This window comes from Cavia porcellus, unplaced genomic scaffold, assembly GCF_034190915.1.
Source record: "Cavia porcellus strain 051 isolate PalLab524CR breed Dunkin Hartley unplaced genomic scaffold, mCavPor4.1 scaffold_24, whole genome shotgun sequence".
Lineage (NCBI taxonomy): Eukaryota > Metazoa > Chordata > Mammalia > Rodentia > Caviidae > Cavia > Cavia porcellus.
Window position 1 is genome coordinate 30,080,252 of NW_026947507.1, and position 18,139 is coordinate 30,098,390.

At 49.1% G+C, this 18,139-nt stretch overlaps 1 protein-coding gene and 1 pseudogene across 3 annotated transcripts in view; both read left to right on the forward strand.

Annotated features, from left to right (window-relative positions):
* Positions 1–600: 600 nt before the first annotated feature.
* The window catches only part of Tmem192 (transmembrane protein 192), a 53,368-nt gene continuing 35,829 nt past the window's right edge, over positions 601–18,139 (forward strand). Inside the window, exons 1-6 of one of the 3 annotated variants that reach the window (XM_005008093.4) lie at positions 601–732; positions 2,907–3,053; positions 3,533–3,797; positions 9,129–9,263; positions 9,877–9,979; positions 12,998–14,890. In XM_005008093.4, coding sequence (XP_005008150.1) covers positions 694–732; positions 2,907–3,053; positions 3,533–3,797; positions 9,129–9,263; positions 9,877–9,979; positions 12,998–13,136 — 828 coding nt within the window. In that variant the 5' untranslated portion in view covers positions 601–693 and the 3' untranslated portion in view covers positions 13,137–14,890. Of the gene's footprint in view, positions 733–762; positions 1,063–2,906; positions 3,054–3,532; positions 3,798–9,128; positions 9,264–9,876; positions 9,980–12,997; positions 14,891–18,139 lie in introns of those variants that run through there. The other 2 variants (XM_063234802.1, XM_063234803.1) reach the window with 2 other exon arrangements.
* Positions 5,280–9,122, forward strand: LOC101788714 (small ribosomal subunit protein eS27-like; annotated as a pseudogene).

Here is an 18,139-nt window from a genome sequence, read left to right on the forward strand (position 1 = left end):
TCAAGACCAGCCAGGGCTACACAGCAAATTCGCGGCCAGCTTGCACTACATAACAAGTCCTGGGTTCAAAAAATTTTTTTCGAAAAAGTAAAAGGACGAAAGTGTATATAATATGCTCCACCTGGTATCAGCGTCCTCTTCTGGGACTGGTAGCAACATAAATCTTCACTTTCCTTGTATGACTGCACAACCATTATATATTACCAGAAAAAAATCACTTAACTTTTAAAAATTCCACTTAAAAAGGAATGAAAGTCCTAAAAATACTGAACTGCTGTTCCCTGACTGAAACTGGAATCTGTGTGCTCGCGCTCCCTCTGCTGGTGGAGCAGGCCATTACCGCAGCTTCTCCTGAGCACAAGGCCGTTGGGGCCAACCAAGGCTAGCGAGGTGGGACGGAAGTTTGTGTTTTGAGCAAAAGCAAGTGGCAGCCGCCATAGTTCAGTCCCGAGGGCTAGGGCAGCGCCCCACCCCGCAGTCTCCACAGGTTGAGCCGGGTACGGGGACAGGTGTAGGGGGATGGAGTGGCCCACGGCTCTTTCAGAGCGGACACTCCCCTTCCTTTGCCTCAGCCAATCGGCGGACCTTGGGGCGGGGCCCGGTGGGTGGGGGGCTGGGCGGGGCCTGGCGGCAGGCGGAGCATGCAGGTGACGGGGTCGCGCTGCCGGGGTCGCGCGTGCGGCGCGTCGGGAGATGGCGGCGCGGGCCCGGATGGAGGACGCCAGTGCCGAGGTGACGGGGCGGGCCGGCAGCGTGGGGCCTGCGCTCGCCGGGGAGCCCGGGTGGCCTGGAGGTGGCGCGCAGTCTGAGCGTCCTGCGGCGCGGACGCGGCCTTGCTCCTCCGCCCCGCGCTGGGCGCGGCTCCCAGGCCTGTCCCTGTCGCTGCCGGAAACGCAGCTCTGAGAGTCGTCACGTGCTGCTGGGAACCTCGGCCCGGCTGGGGGCGGGGTGGGGACTGAACACCTGGGGCCCTGGAGTGGGCTGCTGAAAAGCCATCGCCCAGGGGATACGGTGTGGAGTGATGGAGCAATGGCAGCATCGCGCGTCCGTGAATTTCTGAAGGTTGCGTCCCGGGAATTAAGTATTTGTGCCCAGAATTAACTGGGTTATACACTGGCACATAATAAAATTCTTGGTCCCTAGAAATGAGAACTTGACAGTTAACATAAAGTGCTGTTTTGGGTTAATAAAGAAACAGATTTATGATCCTGAAAAAGCCAGCGCAACAAACAGCTCCGGTGTTTGTTTTTTTGATACCTGGAATCAAACTCAGAACCTCACGCTTGCCAGGCAGGGATTGTGCTTTTCCTTTAGGAATACAATGGTGGAACTTTCTGGGATCAGGCAGTGTGAAAGTAGTGCATCCCCAGCAGGACCAGCGCGTTACTGTAGGTCTGAGGGAGGCATCTGCTTGGGGTGTGCATAGGGTTTCTAGCACTTGCTAGGAAGCTGAAAATGCTGGTCTTGTGTGGCTCAGAGCCACACCCTTGCGCAAGGGCGGTTGTTTGCAGTGAGCTCAGGTCTGATCAGAGACGAACAGGACTGTGGAGTAACTCTGCCCAGCAGGATGTTGTCCTCCACTCCCTAGACCCCGTGAATGCTCCCCAAGAAGGAGAGGTACCTTAAGACAGCGCCCACCAGACAGGGGTCCCTGAAGGACATGTGGGCTGTCACAGGAGAGGGCAGAGGCTGCGGGCAGAACTGGCAGCTTCCGCTGCAGTAGGAGTTAAGGATGGTGGAAATGAGGGACCTGGTTGTGCCCCAGCCGTGGAGTATCTGGTAGCTTCAGGCTGTCTGCCCCATCCCCAGCACTAGGGCAAACAAGGGAAAAACCTGGCTTGGAAAAAGTAAATAATACTTCTCTTGAGTCATTTGAAACTGATTCAGAAGTGCGCAGGCTAGAATATAGCATAGCAAGCGAGAATATAGACTAGCACGACTATTGAATAGGATAAATAGAATAGAGTAGAACAGGAGAATAGCAAGCACACCTGTAAACCCAGCACGTGGGAGGCTGAGGCAGGAGGATTATGAGTTCAAGGCCAACTTTAACTACATAGAGATCCTGTCTCAAAAATCATTTTCAACTGTATAATTAAAGTCAAATCAAGCCATACTTGGGTTTTGAGAGCAGAAGTGGTTTGCTTATGTCTCAATATCACCTTGCTTGTGAATTATAGAAATAATGAGATTAGGATTTCCTCTGTTTTAATACTCATTTCTGCAAAGTTATATACAGAAGTTATCTAGAGGAGAGTATTATTTTTCAAACTAGCTTTACTCGAAGTTATGTTCCGTTGCTGCTTATCATGGTTAGTTTTTTCTCGTTGCTGGAACGAAATATCTGACACCCAAAGTTAAGGAAGGAAAAGTTTATTTAGCTTACTGTTTGTGGAGGCTTCAGTTCATAATCAGCTGGCTCCAAGGCAGGGTGGCATGGCACAGGGTAACACTTCAAGGCAGCAAAAGACAGCAAAAGCAGTCAGAGCAAGGAAGGTGTGGCGGAAGAGGATGCTGCTTTTTCTCCTGACTCTGCTGGGTCTCTTTTCACTATTTAGAAAGCTTCAGGCTCGCTATGTAGTTCCATCTGGTTTTGAACTCACTGTATAGTACAGGCTGGCATTGAACTTGCAGTAGTCTTTGTGCCTCAGCCTCCCAAGTGCTGGCACTACAAGTGTGCGCCACTGTAGCTGGCTAAAAAGCTTTAGAGGTTTCTTAGAAATATCTGCTGGAAAGTATGACTGTAACCTCAGGGGTTTTGTTTTCTTTGGTGGTGTTGGTAGGGGTTCTTCCTTTGTAATTCAGGCTGGCCTTGAACCCCAGGGATCCTCCTGCCTCAGCCTCCTGAGTGCTGGAATGACAGCCCACATCATGATAGCCAACTGACTTGGGTGTTTCGCCCTCAGGGTTCCCTGGACCTGGTGCAGAGTATCGAAGAGGACCCACTGCTGGATACCCGGCTGCCCCCGCACCACTCCCTGCAGGCTCACTTTAGCCCCAGCTTCCAGCCCCTGCCCACGGCGCTCATGGCTGTTCTGCTCCTGCTCATCCATGTGAGTGTGGTGGCTGCCAGGGCATGTGTCACTGGCTGCAGCCCCGGCCCTTTCTGGTTTCTGTGGAGAAGCACGTAGTTGTTGCCTATGCTGACCTCAAACTTCCATCACCTGCCTCAGCCTCCCATGAGGGACGGTGGGGGCACCATGCCTGCTTCCCCCTCTCCCTAAGGCATGGGAGTGAGGGTGGTAGTGGTGGTGGATGGAGCCCAGGGCCTCACACCTGCCAGACACAGTCTGTGCCGCTGAGCCACCCGTGCCAGATGATGTTTTTGGAAATGTGGAACCATGGCTGGGCGTGGTGATGCACCTGGAAATGCCAGCACTTGGGAATCTGAGGCAGGAGTATTTCTGAGTTCAAGGCCAGCCCAAACTGCATAGACACTACCTTAAATAAAGAGAGTACTTTCTTAGGTGTCAGTGACGGTGGTTTCTTTCCGGCACACGCTGTACTGAGCAGGCCGCTCCCTCTCTCCCAGGTGCTGTTTGTGGTCTTGGCGTTTTTAACAGGTATGCTTTGCTCATACCCCGACCCAAAGGAAGACAGGTGCCCAGGGAACTACACCAGCCCACTGAAGGCGCAGAGCGTCATTGTCTTGGGCAAGGTGGCGCTGTGGCTCCTGCACCTGCTGCTCGAGCGCTACCTCCAGCATCATCATGACAGGGTGCGGGGCCGCGGCTACAGCCACATCGACCGTGCCACAAGGCCGCTGAAGTCGCTGGCCCTGCTCACGCACTCTGCAGGTGAGTGGGGTGCTGCCCGGTGACAGCAGGGATGCAAGAAGTGCTTGGGTGTTGCCTGGAAACAGGGTCTTGTGAGTAGTCCACACTGTCCTCTAAATAGCTCTGTAGCCCAGGTTGGCCTTGAACTCCAGATCCTCCTGCCTCAGCCTCCCAAGTGCTGGGATGAAAAGTGTGCCACTATACCTAGCCAAAGTTTTGACATTTTTTTTATTGTTTTGGGTTTTTTTTTTTTTTTTTGAGATAGGGTCTTGTTATGTAATTCATGCTGGCCTTGAACGCTTATGGGTCCTGTTGCCTCAGCCTCCCAAGTCCTGGGATTATAAGCGCGCACCACCATGCCCCACAAATTTGATTCTGTAATCAAAATGTACTCCCTCATTTTAGGGAGAAGGGTGTGTGTTTGTGGCTACTAAAATTTGGATTACTTGAAAATCTTGAAGCTTTTCTTACAATATGTGATATATAAAGGCCTACTAATCATAGGCTTTAATTTTTCACTTGAAATCTGTGTCTATTCTGAATTCTCTGTGTGTCCCTATGGGAAGTGGAGGCCACCTCACCTTGTGGTCTTTTTGTTTTGAGACAGGGTCTCACTATGCAGGTCAGGCTGGCCTTGAACTCACTTATGTTGCCCAGGCTGGGCTTGAATTCATGGCGCTTCTCCTGCCCCAGCCTCTTGAGTGCTGAGAGTACAGGTCTGCACCACCATGCCTGGCGTGTTTTGCTTTTTTGCTAAGTATACTCTCTTACCGACCTGCACCACAACCCCCTCCCTTTTGCTGGTAACAGGTTTACTGATCTGAAGGAAACTGAAGTGCTGTTGATGTTTGGCACTTTGAGCCTGGTGTTGTGGTGCACACCCGTGATCTCAGCATTCTGAGAGGCTGAGGCAGGAGGGCCCCAAGTTCCAGGCCAGCCTAAGCAGCTTAATGAGACTTTGTCTCAGAATTTAAAAAGGCCCAGGGAATGCTGCTCACCACAAATAGCCTGCAAGACAAAAAAGGGGTGGGGGGGTGTTGGTTTTAGGGGCTTTGTTTGTTTGGTTTGGGTTTTTTGGCTTGGTTCCCGCGGTGTGCGCAGATGTGTAGTGCTCCACTGTGGCCAGCAGGTGTCACTGGAAGCCAGGGTGAAAGTGGAAACTGGTGCTGACAGAGCCTGTCTGACTGGGGACCAAAGAAACGTTCAGTTTCTCAGCTGATGGTCTGGAAGTCGTTCTGTTTTCTTTTTAGAAATTGTTTTGGTTTTTGTGGTCCTGGAGATGGAACTCGTGGAGCACTGAGTTATTCTTGATTTTTTTGTTTGTTTTTTCAGAGCAGAATGTGTTTATTGAGGAAAGACAGCTTCTGTCTGCTGGAGATTTGGCTCAGCAGCATAAGTGCCTGCCTGGCGAGTACAAGGTTATGAGTTTAATCCCTAGAACAACAACAAAAAAAAGCTTCTATCTGAGAGAGACAGAAGGGCTTCCTAGTGGGTTGCCAAGTTAGCCTTTTTATTTTTATTTTGAGGCAAGGTCTTGTGCTAGGTTGCCCAGACTGGTCTTGAACTTGGAATTCTCCTGCCTCAGTCTTTCAAGAAGCCGGGACTGTAGAAAGATATGCACCTTGCTTGGCTAGAAAGAATTTCTGAGGCCCATAAAGAGATTGTCTCAGGCCAGGCCTGGTGTTGCACGCCTGTCACCCTAGCACTCGGAAGGTTGAGAGTGAGTTTGAGGCCAACCTGAACTGCATAGTGAAACCCTGTCTCAAAAAGAGCCCCCCCACACAAAGAGGTGGTCTGATATTTCACTGTGGGGGGTTTTGTCTTTGTGTTTTTGAGACAGGGCCTTACTGTGTGGTTTAGGCTCGTCTTAAACTCACACGACCCTTCTCCCTCAGCCTCTTGAGTGCTGGGATGTCAGGTGTGGGCCCCCGGACTTGGCCATTGTTTGAGATTTACCTGCCCAAAGTCTGCATTTTCAGATGCTTGTTGATTGCATGACTTTTAATGACCTGCTTTTTAACAGTTGAACTTTTAATCACAGATGGTATCACGTTTATGTTGCTGAAGGAAGCATTCAGAAAATCAAAGGGACTTGGGGCAGCTATTTAGCTGGTTTCTATTTTCTGTCTTTCTTTCTTTCTTTCTTTTTTTTTTTTTTTTTTTGTCTTATTAGGGGGAAAAAAAAGCATGGTGGCACATGCCTGTGATACTAACACTCCTGAAGGCTGAGGCAGGAGGATGACAAGTTCTGGCCCCACGTAGGCAGTTTAGTGACTCAGTGAGACTCGGTCTCAAAATTTAAAAAAAGAATTTTTTTAAGTAGAAAGGGTGCACCTGTACTCCTAGCACCTGGTAGACTGAGGCAGGAGTATCCCTGTGAGTTGCAGACCAGCCTGGGCTACAGAGACTCTGTTTCAAAAAAAAAAAAAAAAAAAAAAGCAAAGAGCGCTGCAGCTATGCGAGTAAAGGACCTGGGCTCCCCCCTGTACCAGTAAGCCAAAGGAGGAGAACGCCCAAGGGCAGCTCAAATGGGGCCCCGGGGGCTGTCTTCCCCCTCCCCCAGTGTGCTCAGTGCTTGAAGGTGGGGCCCAGGGAGTCGCTCTATGTGTACACATGCTGAGCTGGGGGGCCTTCGTGCAGCACCTGTGTCCCCATCCCCGCCCCCAGCTCCAATCACAGGTGATAAATCCATGGTGACGCGGGCCTCCCGGCCTCCCTGCTCTTTCCCGTGTGGCATAGGTGTGGTTTTCCCTTTTTGGTGGTAGAGAGGTCCAGGGTCCTGGGCGAGATTCTGGGTCTCACTGTGAGAGGTGACAGACTACTTTGGGGGACCCTGGGGGATCTTGGGCTCCTTGTTGTTGCACTGCCTGCTTAGTGGGCAGTGAGTATTCTGTGAGCTTCAAGGGTCTTTTAAAATGACTAATAGAAGGAGATGAGCTGTGTCTGCATTTATGAAACTAAACTGACACCCAGCACGGTGGCACACACCTATAATCCCAGCACTCAGGAGGCTGAGGCAGGAGGATGCCAAGTTTCAGAGCAGCCTGGGCTACAAAGTATGTTCAAGTCCATCCCGGACTGAACAACACAGTAGCAAGACCCTGTTTTAAAAAACCAAAAACATAAAAATAAAGTTGTTTCATATCGGTGCAGATTCCCCCCCATAGTGCTTTTCCCCCAAATGTGTGGTGAAACTTTGTATTGCTTATGAAATGCATTTGAGAATAGTCTTTCAGTGACGCTAATATGCTATGCCAGCACTGGTGAGACTGGCCTCTGCAGGGTGAGGCTTTTGTGGATTTCTTTTTTTCTGGACCAGGTATTAAACCCAGTGGTCCTCTACCACTGAACTACATCACTAACCCTTTGTTTTTTGACTCTAAGGTGAGATCTTCCTGCCTCTGCCTCCCTGAATGTGGGACTGCAGAAATGTACCACCACGTCATGTGGAGCTAGGTGACATTTTGATAGCCTGTGTAAACAGGACTTCTTGGCTTACGTCATTCTTTCTCCATCAGGAAAGATAAGAAAAGCTGGCCCCCGAGGTGCAGCCTGTGGTCTCAGTACCCGGGGAGGTTGAAGCAGGAGGGTGGAAAAGTGGAGCTCCACCTGGACAGTTTAGCAATTTACTGAGACCTTGAGTATATAGCTCAGTGCTAAGGCCTCAGGTCCAATCCCCAGGATCCTTCTATCAGAAAAAAAAGACCGGAGGAGACTAAGCATTGTTTCCCCCTAGGTCAGATTTAGATAAATAGTATGTTAGTGAGTTTCAGGGAATTCTGTGATAAGATGCTGTAGGTATCACTTCTGCCTCTCAACCTTTCCTGACATTCTTTGGAGTAAAAGGGCAAAACAACAGAAGCTCAAATAGTCCTCAAAAGTAACCCCAGGACTCCAGAGGCTAAGGCAGGAGGATCACTAAGTTTGAGCCAGCTAGGGGTTCCTAGAGAGACCCTGTCTCAAAACACCAAATGCATGCATGCATGCATACTGCAACTACAGACAAAGCAAAGGGCTGGCAGGCAGGCTGGGTGGGGCTCAGGGAGGTGAGTGTGTGCCCACCGGCCAGCCCAGTGCCACCCTAGGCAGTGCAGCCACCCAGCACTGTTTGGAAAGGAATGCGTCCCCATGGGAGTCGGAGTGCTCTGAGGTGTGGTCCTGGTGGCTGCAGGGCTAGTGACCAGATGTGATTCTAGGGCCTTGCTGGGATCCCCCTGCTGAAGGTGCTGAAGGTGCTGTAGAAGCTGCAGCGCAGACTTCTAAAAGCTGTACCAATTTCCTCAGGAAGATGCGATCTGATCCAAAATGAGTCTTTCATTGATTTACTTTGTGTGTGTGGTTCTGGAAATTGGACCCAGGACCTTCACACTGAGCTAAATCACTTGCCCTTTATAAAAGTATTAATTTTGAAACAGTATTTTGCTAAGTCACTAAGTTGCCTACCTGGCCTTGAACTTGTGATCGTTCTGCTTCAGCCTCGCAGAAGGCTAGGATTACAGACAGGCACCATCAGGCCCAGCTGGAAGTCACTGCTACACTTGTATGAAGCCAGTTGGGTGTAGTGTTGCACACCTGTAATCCCAGCACCTGGGAGGCTGAGGCAGGATGATTGCCTGGAGACCAACTTGGGCTATAAAGTAAGACCTTGTCTCAAAAACTAAAGAACGGAGTCTGAGCTTTTCGCCAGCTGGCGGGAGATCACCATGTCTTTGGCCAGAGATTTACCACACCCTTCCTTGGAAGAGGAAAAGAAGAAACATAAAAAGAAAAGGCTAGTTCAAAGTCCAAATTCTTATTTTATGGATGTAAAATGTCCAGGTTGCTACAAGATTACCATGGTTTTCAGGCATGCACAGAGAGTTGTTCTTTGTGCCAGCCTACAGGCGGAAAGGCTAGACTCACAGAAGGTTGCTCATTTAGAAGAAAGCAACACCAACGATCTAAACAACTTCCTGAATTTGTTTTTTCACAGAAATCCGTAGCATAAGCTCAGTAATTGTAATGAACCTACCAAGATATGTAATTAAGTTTGATTTTGTAAGGCACACAGCATTGATATCCTATTTTGATGGCAGTTTTTCAATAAAGTTTTCATTATGGAGAAAAAAAACTAAAGAATGTAAATCTGTGATCTCTGGCCACTCAAATGTCTGGGCCCTTCTGGCCTCCCTCTTGGGCTGCACGCTGAGTCACTGACAAGGGTGAACTCGGGTTAGAACAAAGACAGCGGGCTGCCACCTAGGGACCCCAAGGCTTTATTTCTGTCACTGCCACACCTGCCACCACGAGCGTTTCCAGGGCTGGGGCCAGAGCACAGTGCACACTTCTCAGGCAGGATGCTCTGTCCCGCAGGCAACGCGGCGCTGCTGCTGGTGCTGGGTGCACAGCACTCATTCCCTGGGCCTGGCACACTGTACCTCGCCCTCATCCTGGCGGTGCTGACCCTGGAGCTGCTCTGCTCGATGACCTGGCTGCTCCTGTATGCAGGTGAGGAGCCTTGGCTCTCGGGAGCGGGGCCCGCTGTGTTATGAGTGTCCTTGTCTGGGCTGAGTTGCCCAGTCCTCCCTAGACACCTGCACCTGGCCACTTTGCCAACTCTGTGCCACCTCACCTACTTTTGCTTCTCCAAAGGCAATCAGAATAGAAGTCTGACATTTAAAAGCAAAATAGCTGGGTGCAATGGTACACACCTTTATCTAGGGAGGCTGAGACAGGAGAATCACAATGCATTGGAGACCAGCCTGGACTACACAGTGAGACTCTCAAAAAATCTAAAAGGAAAACTAAAGTAATGTGGAGAGTGAGGTCTTTGAAGTTCTGATCCTGGCAGCAACAGCTTCCTGTGATGGTCTGTGTAAACCAGGTGGGGAAGAGAACCCACAGTGGGCGGCAGTGAGGGGCACTTTCTAGGTCCTGTGCTAGGGGACATGCTCACCACGGATGACCCGCTTCTAGGCCTCAGAAATGTCTAAACTGATAACCAGTCCCACAGGTTAACTTGTAGGAAAGGAACACACAGTGCCATTGGAATGAATGAAAATGGGAATTGCTTTCTAAAATTAGATAATCTGAGGACTAATACTGACTTTTACTATTTTAGTGAAAATTAGGAAATTTAACAGAGCCAAACCACAGCCTGATGTACTTGAAGAGGAAAAGATCTGTTCTCTCCCCAACGGTGTCCCCTCGGAGACTGGATTCAGGTAGGTGCGGCGGAGGAGTAGGGCCAGCCAGGGGAATGGGAAGGGTTCCTCCTGCAGCTTGCTGGCTGCCCCCGCACCCCGCAGCTCCTGAGGTGCTTTGCTTACTTGTTTACGGCTGTGAGGAGACCAGGTCCCACACAGGTGAGGCCCTGCCATGCGCGATGTGGATGTGCGAGGAATCACATTCAGCCCTGGCCTGCCTGCGGCTGCTGGCTCCTCCTGGAACTGACAGATCAGGCCTGCCCCCGCTGCTGCTTGTACTGAGCTCTCCCACGGTGACTGATGGCTGAAGTGTCATCCTTGTCACTGCAGAGCTTAGATCTAACACCGTTATTCAACACGCCACACAGCTCACACATGGGTGCCATGCCGGAGGCTGAGGCAGGAGGATCACAAGTTGGAGGCCAGCCTGGGCAATTGTGTGAAAAATACAAAGGGCTAAAGATACAGCTCAGTGGTAGCCATCCCTGCCCACAACACCAGAGGGAAAAATGAAATTACTATAAACTAAAAGGAAATGAGGTGAGGAGGCAGTTACTAATCTCAGGAAAGAGAAGGCTGTATTTGAAGTATAGTAACAGACCTTTACATTTGTTTTAGTTGGTTGATTTTGAGACAAAGTCTCACTGTACAGTCCAGACTGGCTTTGAACTCGAGATCCTCCTGCCTCTGCTCCTCGGTGCTGTAATTATGGATATGCCAGACAGAATGCCTTACTGTGTGTGATGGAGGGTGGCAATGTAGACTGTGAACATCTACTTAACCCAAAATCCTGATGGTGTTTACTGGATGTAGAGGAAGCCAGGAGGGGACCTGAGTGCGTGTGTGTAAGGGACCAGGGAAAGCAGGAGAGTGGGTCCTCATCTTGCATGAGAAGTCTGCCGATGCTCCTGAAACTGGGAAGTCAAGAAACGGTAGAATCACATTCTTGAGGAAGGGAAGCTGGGCCAGGTGAGCTAGCACATGTCTGTAATGCCAGCACTTTGGAGGCCGAGGCAGGAGAATCACTGTGAGTTCGTGGCCAGCCTGGGCTCATAGTGGGTTCAAGGCCAGCTTAAACTACATAGTGAGACACTGTCTCAAAAAAAACCCACACAGCAGATTGCCTGCTGCTCCCCGTCCCCTCCCTGTACCCTTTCCCCTCCACCAGCCCCGCTGTGGTGCAGCTCCTTGGCTGCCGGGTCAGTGCTGGAGTCTGCTTGGCGGTGGAGCTCTCCCAGTGCCCTCCCCACAACACCAAAGGGAAAAGCCTAGCTAGTCTGAGTTCCAGTACCAAAAGAATCCAAAACCAAAAACAAGAAAAAAGGCCTAAAACTTGTCACAAAACAGCATTTTTGGTGAGTTAACTTTGCCCAGCAGAATGGGGTGTAAGAGGCCCGCTTGTGCTTTGCCCATATTAAATGCAAATACTTGCTGCATTAACATCCAAGAACAGGGAGGCCAGGTGCCCTGCTTGCATGGTCACACAGCCTGTGGTTAGCAGAGTCAGGTGGGACGCACACACTGATTTCCACAGCTTCTGTTGTAGCCTCTTTCTTTGCTTTTTTCTGTATTTTTGGCTGGTTTTTTGTTTGCATTTCAATAATTTTATTGAAACGTATCTTTCCTAGTACCAAACATAATGATTCTTGGTTAGGTTACCTCTGCTAACTCAAAATTAATACTGATGTTTTCAAAATACTGAAATATATCAGCCTTTTGGTAAAACTGAAGTTATCTACAAAGCATGGTTTACAAAAAGCTAAAGGTAAAATATACTGTGGTTCTTTGGCTTATTTTTCAGTGCTTGTTTATCTGTAACATGGTGTCAAAATTGGTTGCACATTATCTGGATAGACTCGGGCTTCAGGCCTCACTGCGCTGCTGTTCACACGGCCAACAGTACACACACGTCTCCTTATAGTCATCGGCTCACCAGGAAAAACCCACGCAGCTTCAGCGATCTCATAATTATGGAGGTGTCTCCTTACTTTTCTTAAGACACAGTATAGAAAGTTGTGAAAGCATATTTTATTTTTTAAAAAAGCTAGAAGCAATGGCAGTTTTATAGAAACAGTCCATAGTAAAACCTGAAGTGCTTGATCTAGCCAGAACTTAGGGTAAAGCAAATTTTCAGAGTGATAGTTGATTTTGAGGTACTTTGAAATAATAAAACATACATTTTAATGGAACTAAACTGAGGAAGTAAGATTCTATATAGAAATTTTATCATTAACATAAACAGAACCTGTTTTTTTAGAAGAAATACTAAAGATAGCTCAGTGAATATATTAGACTTACTAGGTTGGTATTTGATAAGTTGGGGTTTTTGTTCTCTATATAAATAGCATTATTGCAGCAACAAAAAATGTTTCTTTGAAGCCTTTCTCAGAATCCTGAACTATAGATTCTATAATGTTATAATGGATTTAAGTTATGAAGCTTCAAAACATCACAATTAGATTAGTGTAATGTTATCCATCCCAGGAAAACACCAATAGAGTGCTGTTGTAGGAGTATTTAGGTTTGAATTCATTTGTAAAGCTAAAGGTAGAAATGTGAAACACTTAATATAAGCCTGAACAGGCGAATGGTGAATTTTCATTTCTAACATTAACCTAATTTTCTATATTAGATCAATACATTATATTTAGGTGATAATGAAAATGGTAACCTACTGCATTTAAATGTTAAATTTTAAATTATGAGGTTTACATAAAAGCCAACATTTCACACATGCACTTTTTTAAGGCATTAAAACGTTTATAGTCTATGTAAGGCTTTCTTGGCATCTACATGCATGTACTCAGAGATGAGAATGTTACTGCTATATGGGAATTGTGTTTACATTTAAAGATATTTTTTGGCCTTTGAGAGGGTCTCACTGTCTCAAGCCGGCCTTGAGCTCACTACGTCGCCTTCCCCAGTTTGCGGCGCAGGTGACACTCGTGTGCCAAGCGCAGGTCTGCCCTTCCACTGGGGCACCTGCCCTTCCACTGGGGCGCAGTGCGACCCGGCCGCCCTTCCTGGCTTTTGCAGGACCTCCTCGCACCTAGAAGCAGTGGTGGAGAAGCAGGCGGACGTCATCGCGCACCTGCGGCGGCACAATGCACTCCTGAGCCGGCGGCTGCTGGCACTCGCGGCCTCGGAGCCGGGCTCGCAGCATGGCCGGACCTAGAAGCCACAGACGAGGCACCCAGGGCCAGGAGAGCCTGGGCCAGCCAGCCCGCTGCTGGTCACACGCCACGGAACTGGGAGGAGGCGGGGCCTTGGAAAGGGCGCTGTTCTGTGCTCCGGACTTTAAGCCCTGCTCTTCGAACTCTTCTTCGCGGACTCACTGCCATGTGGCCTCGCTTTAGCAGAGCGCGCTAGGTGCTGGGAGGAGCGGCCGGGTAACTGAGCAAGCGGTCATAAGGTTGGAGATTGGGCCCAGGGCCTGGCGCACATGTGCTCCGCCACTGCGCTGTGCCCTTAGGCTAAACAGTGTTGAAAGCGGTAATCTCTGCTTTAAACTAGAGAAACCTGCACTTCTGCAGCATCCCCGCCCCCTGTAGCCACTGCCACGAGTGCTTGCAGCACTGTGTGACCCTGAGGCCCAGCAGCGGTTTTACCCTCCCATGCTGCTAGGCACCAACCTGGTAGCACCCACGCCGGACAAGTGCCCCACATCACTGTCACCCAATCTCCTGTCTGTGGACCATGAAGCCCGGCATGAGGGCGCGTTGGAAAACACAGCACTCAGGAGGCTGAGGCAGGAGGATCGCGAGTCTGAGGCTGCCTGGATAGCGTTGTGAGACCCCGTCTCAAAAACAGAAACCGAACTGTAGGACCAACGTCTCAGTGATTTACTATTCAAATTCTACAGTCTCTTCAGAAATCTGGTGTGGGGGTTACCTGGTGGTATGGCCGGGACAGGCTTTTCCACTATGGCAGATTTTCTGCTATCAGAAGCTGGAAGATACAGAAATTTCCTGTCACCTTTGCCCTTCTTGAGGAGGTTGCCATAAATTTCTATACTGGACTAGTTCCTTGGCTCAAGAAATTCAGTTCCAGGAGTGGAAAAGTCTGTGGTCCAAAGTCTTGGAAAGACTTTTTAGTCTTGGATTGTACTTAAAATTTTGATGGGAATAAGTGTCACTGATTTACCTACAGATATTAAACATACCTATTTCCTGAGCATGCAGTGCCCAGTCTTTATGAATAAGAGTGTCACTTCGTGGCCCTGTGCTCCCTGCCCCCCTTGGCTGGTGCCTTGGGCTCTTGGTTGCAGGCTCTGAGGGGAGAGCCATTTAACACTGCAAGCTGGGGCCCGCTGTTAGCTGGTGACATAGATTCGATTGGAAGAGCTGGACATGACTACTTTGGAATGTGTCAGCTGAGATTAGATGAGGAAGGGCTTTTTTGTTTGTTTTGCTTGGTATGGTGGTACTCCTGGGGTTATAGAACACAGCCACATCCCCAGCCCTTCTTCATTTTGAGGTAGGATCTTGCTAAGTTGCCCAGACTGAATCAAACTTGCTGTCATCCTGCCTCCCAAAGGCTGGGATTACAGCTGTGTGCCACTACTCTCATTGGCAAGGGATTTTTTTGTTTGTGGGTTGGCTTTTTGAAATTGGGTCTTGCAGTATAGTCATGGTGAAACTGAAATTTGTGATTCTCTTGTCTCAGCCTCCTGAGTGCTGGCATTAGAGGTTACGCAGCTGTAGCTGGGATATGTTCATTTGCTTGCACCCACTATTGCTTATGGACGGGAAAACATCTGTTGTATACGTATGCCTCTCCCCTGGGCGGGGGGCATTGAAAGTATATATATAAAGAGGACTGTGTATTGCCTTCAGGAAGTCGAGTCTTCAAAACAGTGACACTGCTAAATTCAAGTCATGTCCAAATCCCTGCCCATTTTCCTTCCTTTTAAAAGCTGTTTCAAAGCCATTGCTTTCTCAGGAAATCTGTGTGTATGTTTGGTTTTATGTATTTTTTTTTTTTTTTTTTTTTTTTTTGCAGTTTGGGGGATTGAACCCACAGCTTTGTGCATGGTTAGGCAAGCACCATACCACTGAGCCACACCACAGCCCTTTTTATTTTACTTTAAGACAGGGTCTCACAAAGTTGCCCAAGCTGGCCCTGAATCAGCGATCCTCCTGCTTCAGCCTCCTGAGAGGGCGAGAAGTCCAGCATATGCTAGCATCCACCCTTTACCCTGGAAGGGCTATAAACATGGCCCCTGTGGTTCCTTTCAAAAGGAAAACAGCAGGTGATTGGTGTGTATTTTTTATGTGTGTGTTTACATGTGGCTGGGATCTGTATTCAGTCTCTGAGGCTCATGGGATGAACTTTGGTTTACAGGACAGGGCAGTATCCAAAAGTTGAGGGATTGCTGGGCATGGTACGCACTTCTGTAAGCTCAGCACTCCTGAGGCTGAGGCAAGAAAATCACAGTCAGTTCAAGGTCAGTGTGGACTACAGAGTGAGTTCAAAGCCAGCCTGCACTGCATAGTGAGACCCTTGGTCTCATAGTGGTCTCATAGTGAGACCCTTACATTGCATTTCAACCGGGAGGAAAGAAGGTGCTAGAAAGACTGGCCACAAACTGGGACAGGTGTGCTAAATCTAGTGCATGTGCGGGTGTGTAAATACACAGGCACAGAGCTCCTGTACAAGTGTTCTGGACGGTGGTACCGTGAGCCTCGGGGAAGCGGAAAGCTTGCTACTCTTTAATGAACGGAAATACTGAAGAGCAGTGCCTTGATCCCTTTGAGGAGGAGCTGGGCAGCTCTAGCATGTATATACCCTTGCCAGTCCAGCCACTCAAAGGACACATTATCACCTCATCTCATTCCTCTGAACACTGCCACTCTTCCCAGACCCCCCACCTTTTATAAACCGAGAGCTTCCAGACCTCGAAAGTTCTCCCTCACACACGGGAGCGGGTGGCTTGTTGCAGGCACTTGACCTGAATTCCTCTTTCTCAGCACTGGAGAGAAATCCCCACCTGTGGTCCCCAGGCCTACCGAGGATGCAGCTTTGGGTGACAGCCACCACAGTCCCTTTTTCTCCCAGGAATTTAAGCCCAGATCATTTGAATCAAGCTCTCTTCCTTCCTTTTAATTTTTCCTCGAGTTCCTCCAAAGCCACACAGCCTCAACACTGCTGGCATTTGGGGCAGAAAGTTCTTGGTTTCCTGGTGTGGTGGTACATGACTGTAACCTCAGCCCTTTGGGAGGCTGCGGCAGGAGAATTGCAAGTTTCAGCCCCAAGCAAGCAATTTAGTGATCATCTCAAAATAAAAAGTAACACATACTGGTGACACATACTTGTAATCCCAGCACTAGGGAGGCTGGGGCAGGAGGATCTCTGCAAGTTCAAGGCCGCCCTGGGCTACAAAAGTGTGTTCAAGGCCAGCCTGAACTGCATAGTGAAAATCCTGCCTAAAAAAAAAAAAAAAAAAAAAAAAAAGATGTAGCTTAGTGCAGAGGTCTTGGGTTTAATCCCCAGTCCTGAGAAAACAAAAAAATACTTTTTTGGGGTGTGGGTCTGATCACAGGGGTGCAGGGTAGGTGGCAAGCAGCACACCAGTCCCTACGCACCCTGGCAGCCCCACTTGCGCCAACCAGAAGAAGGGTCCTGGTCCCTGTTAGCCTACAGCAAGTTAAGGCTTCGGTGAGCTTGAGCTGGACTGCGCCGGGGATGCTGCCTGGCCTGGGTGCTGTAACCGAGGCTCGGGCAGCCGTGCCAAGGACTCAGGACGTATTTGTGTGCTTTTCCCACTGGAGAAACCCAGGGCAAATGAGACCCACAACCTGTCCTCCTTCCCTGGCCTTCCTGCATGGAAGGCTTCTTTTTCTTGTACTGGAGGTAAGCTTACACTCAGTTACATGCTCAGCACTTTTCTCTGGTTGTTTAATGTGAGTTACTAGGTGTTTTTTCCAAGACAAGGTCTTACTGTGTAACCCAGGCTGGCCTCAAATTGGCCAGCCATCTTCCTGTATCAGCCTCCCAGCCCAATATAGGAGATATGGCTCTAAAGCTTGGATACAAAACTGTCATTTAGGGGTTTTTCCCCCTTTAAAAATTATTAGTACCTGTTTGCAGAATTATCACATTTATCACAGGATTATCTAGCAATCTGTTTTTAGGTTCTCGGGTTTGAACCCAGAGCTACTGCACTGAACTGTGTCCCCGGGCCTTTAAAAAAATTCTTTGCTTTTGAGACAGGGCCTTGCTAAGTTGCCCAGAACGCTGGGCTCCAACTTGGACTCTTCCTGCCTGGGTTGGCTGTGGCTGTCACTGTGTCCTCTGCTCAGTCCCATAGTGGCTGTGGCCACCATGGCTTCCAGGACGGTGCGCCCAGGTGTCCCCCAGCCTCCTGCATGTGGCTGGTTTCCTTGATGGCTCTGTGCCTGTCCTTGCTGCAACGCCAGCCCTGAGAGCACACAGCCCTGCTACTCCACTGCCCACCTGCCTGCAGGCTCTTGGATGGGTTTTATTTTCCCCTGGTACTGGGGAGTGAACCCCACAGTGCCGAGCTACATCCTCAACCCTTCGTGTGCCTGTTTTGAGGTGGCTCATTAGATTGCCCAGGCTGTTCTTGAATTTTTTATCTTTCTGCCACGGCCTCCCCCAGAATCTGGGATTATAGGCTTGTGCTGCCACCTTGATTAGTATTTTGTGTTTTTTTTTTTTTTTTTTTTTTTTTGCAATACTGTGATTGAACCAAGTCCTTTGCATTGAGCTACATTTTTGTTTTTTGAGACCAAGTGTCTCCCTAAAGCGTTACAGGCTAGCCTTGACCTTCCTGCCTTAGCCTTCCCAGTTCTGAGTACAGGCACTCACTACCACACTCAGCTGTTTTATTTTCCACAACAGGCTCTCAGTAAGTCTAAGTTGTCCATAGCCACGTGTGGTGGCGTACACCTCTAATCCTAGTGTAGGAGGTCAGGAGGCTGAGGCAGGAGGATCACTGAAGTTTGTGGCCAGCATGGAGTACAAAGTGAGTCCAAGGCCAGCCTTAAAGGCTGGGGATTTAGCTCAGTGGCTCAAGTGGTTGCCTGGTAGGGTACAAGGTCGAGTTCAATCCCTAGTACCCCCCAAAAAATAAAAAATAAAATGAACCAAAAAACAACTCCCACTGGTTTGAGCTGTCCAGCCCAGGCTGCTTTTGTGATCCCTGGCTACAGGTTT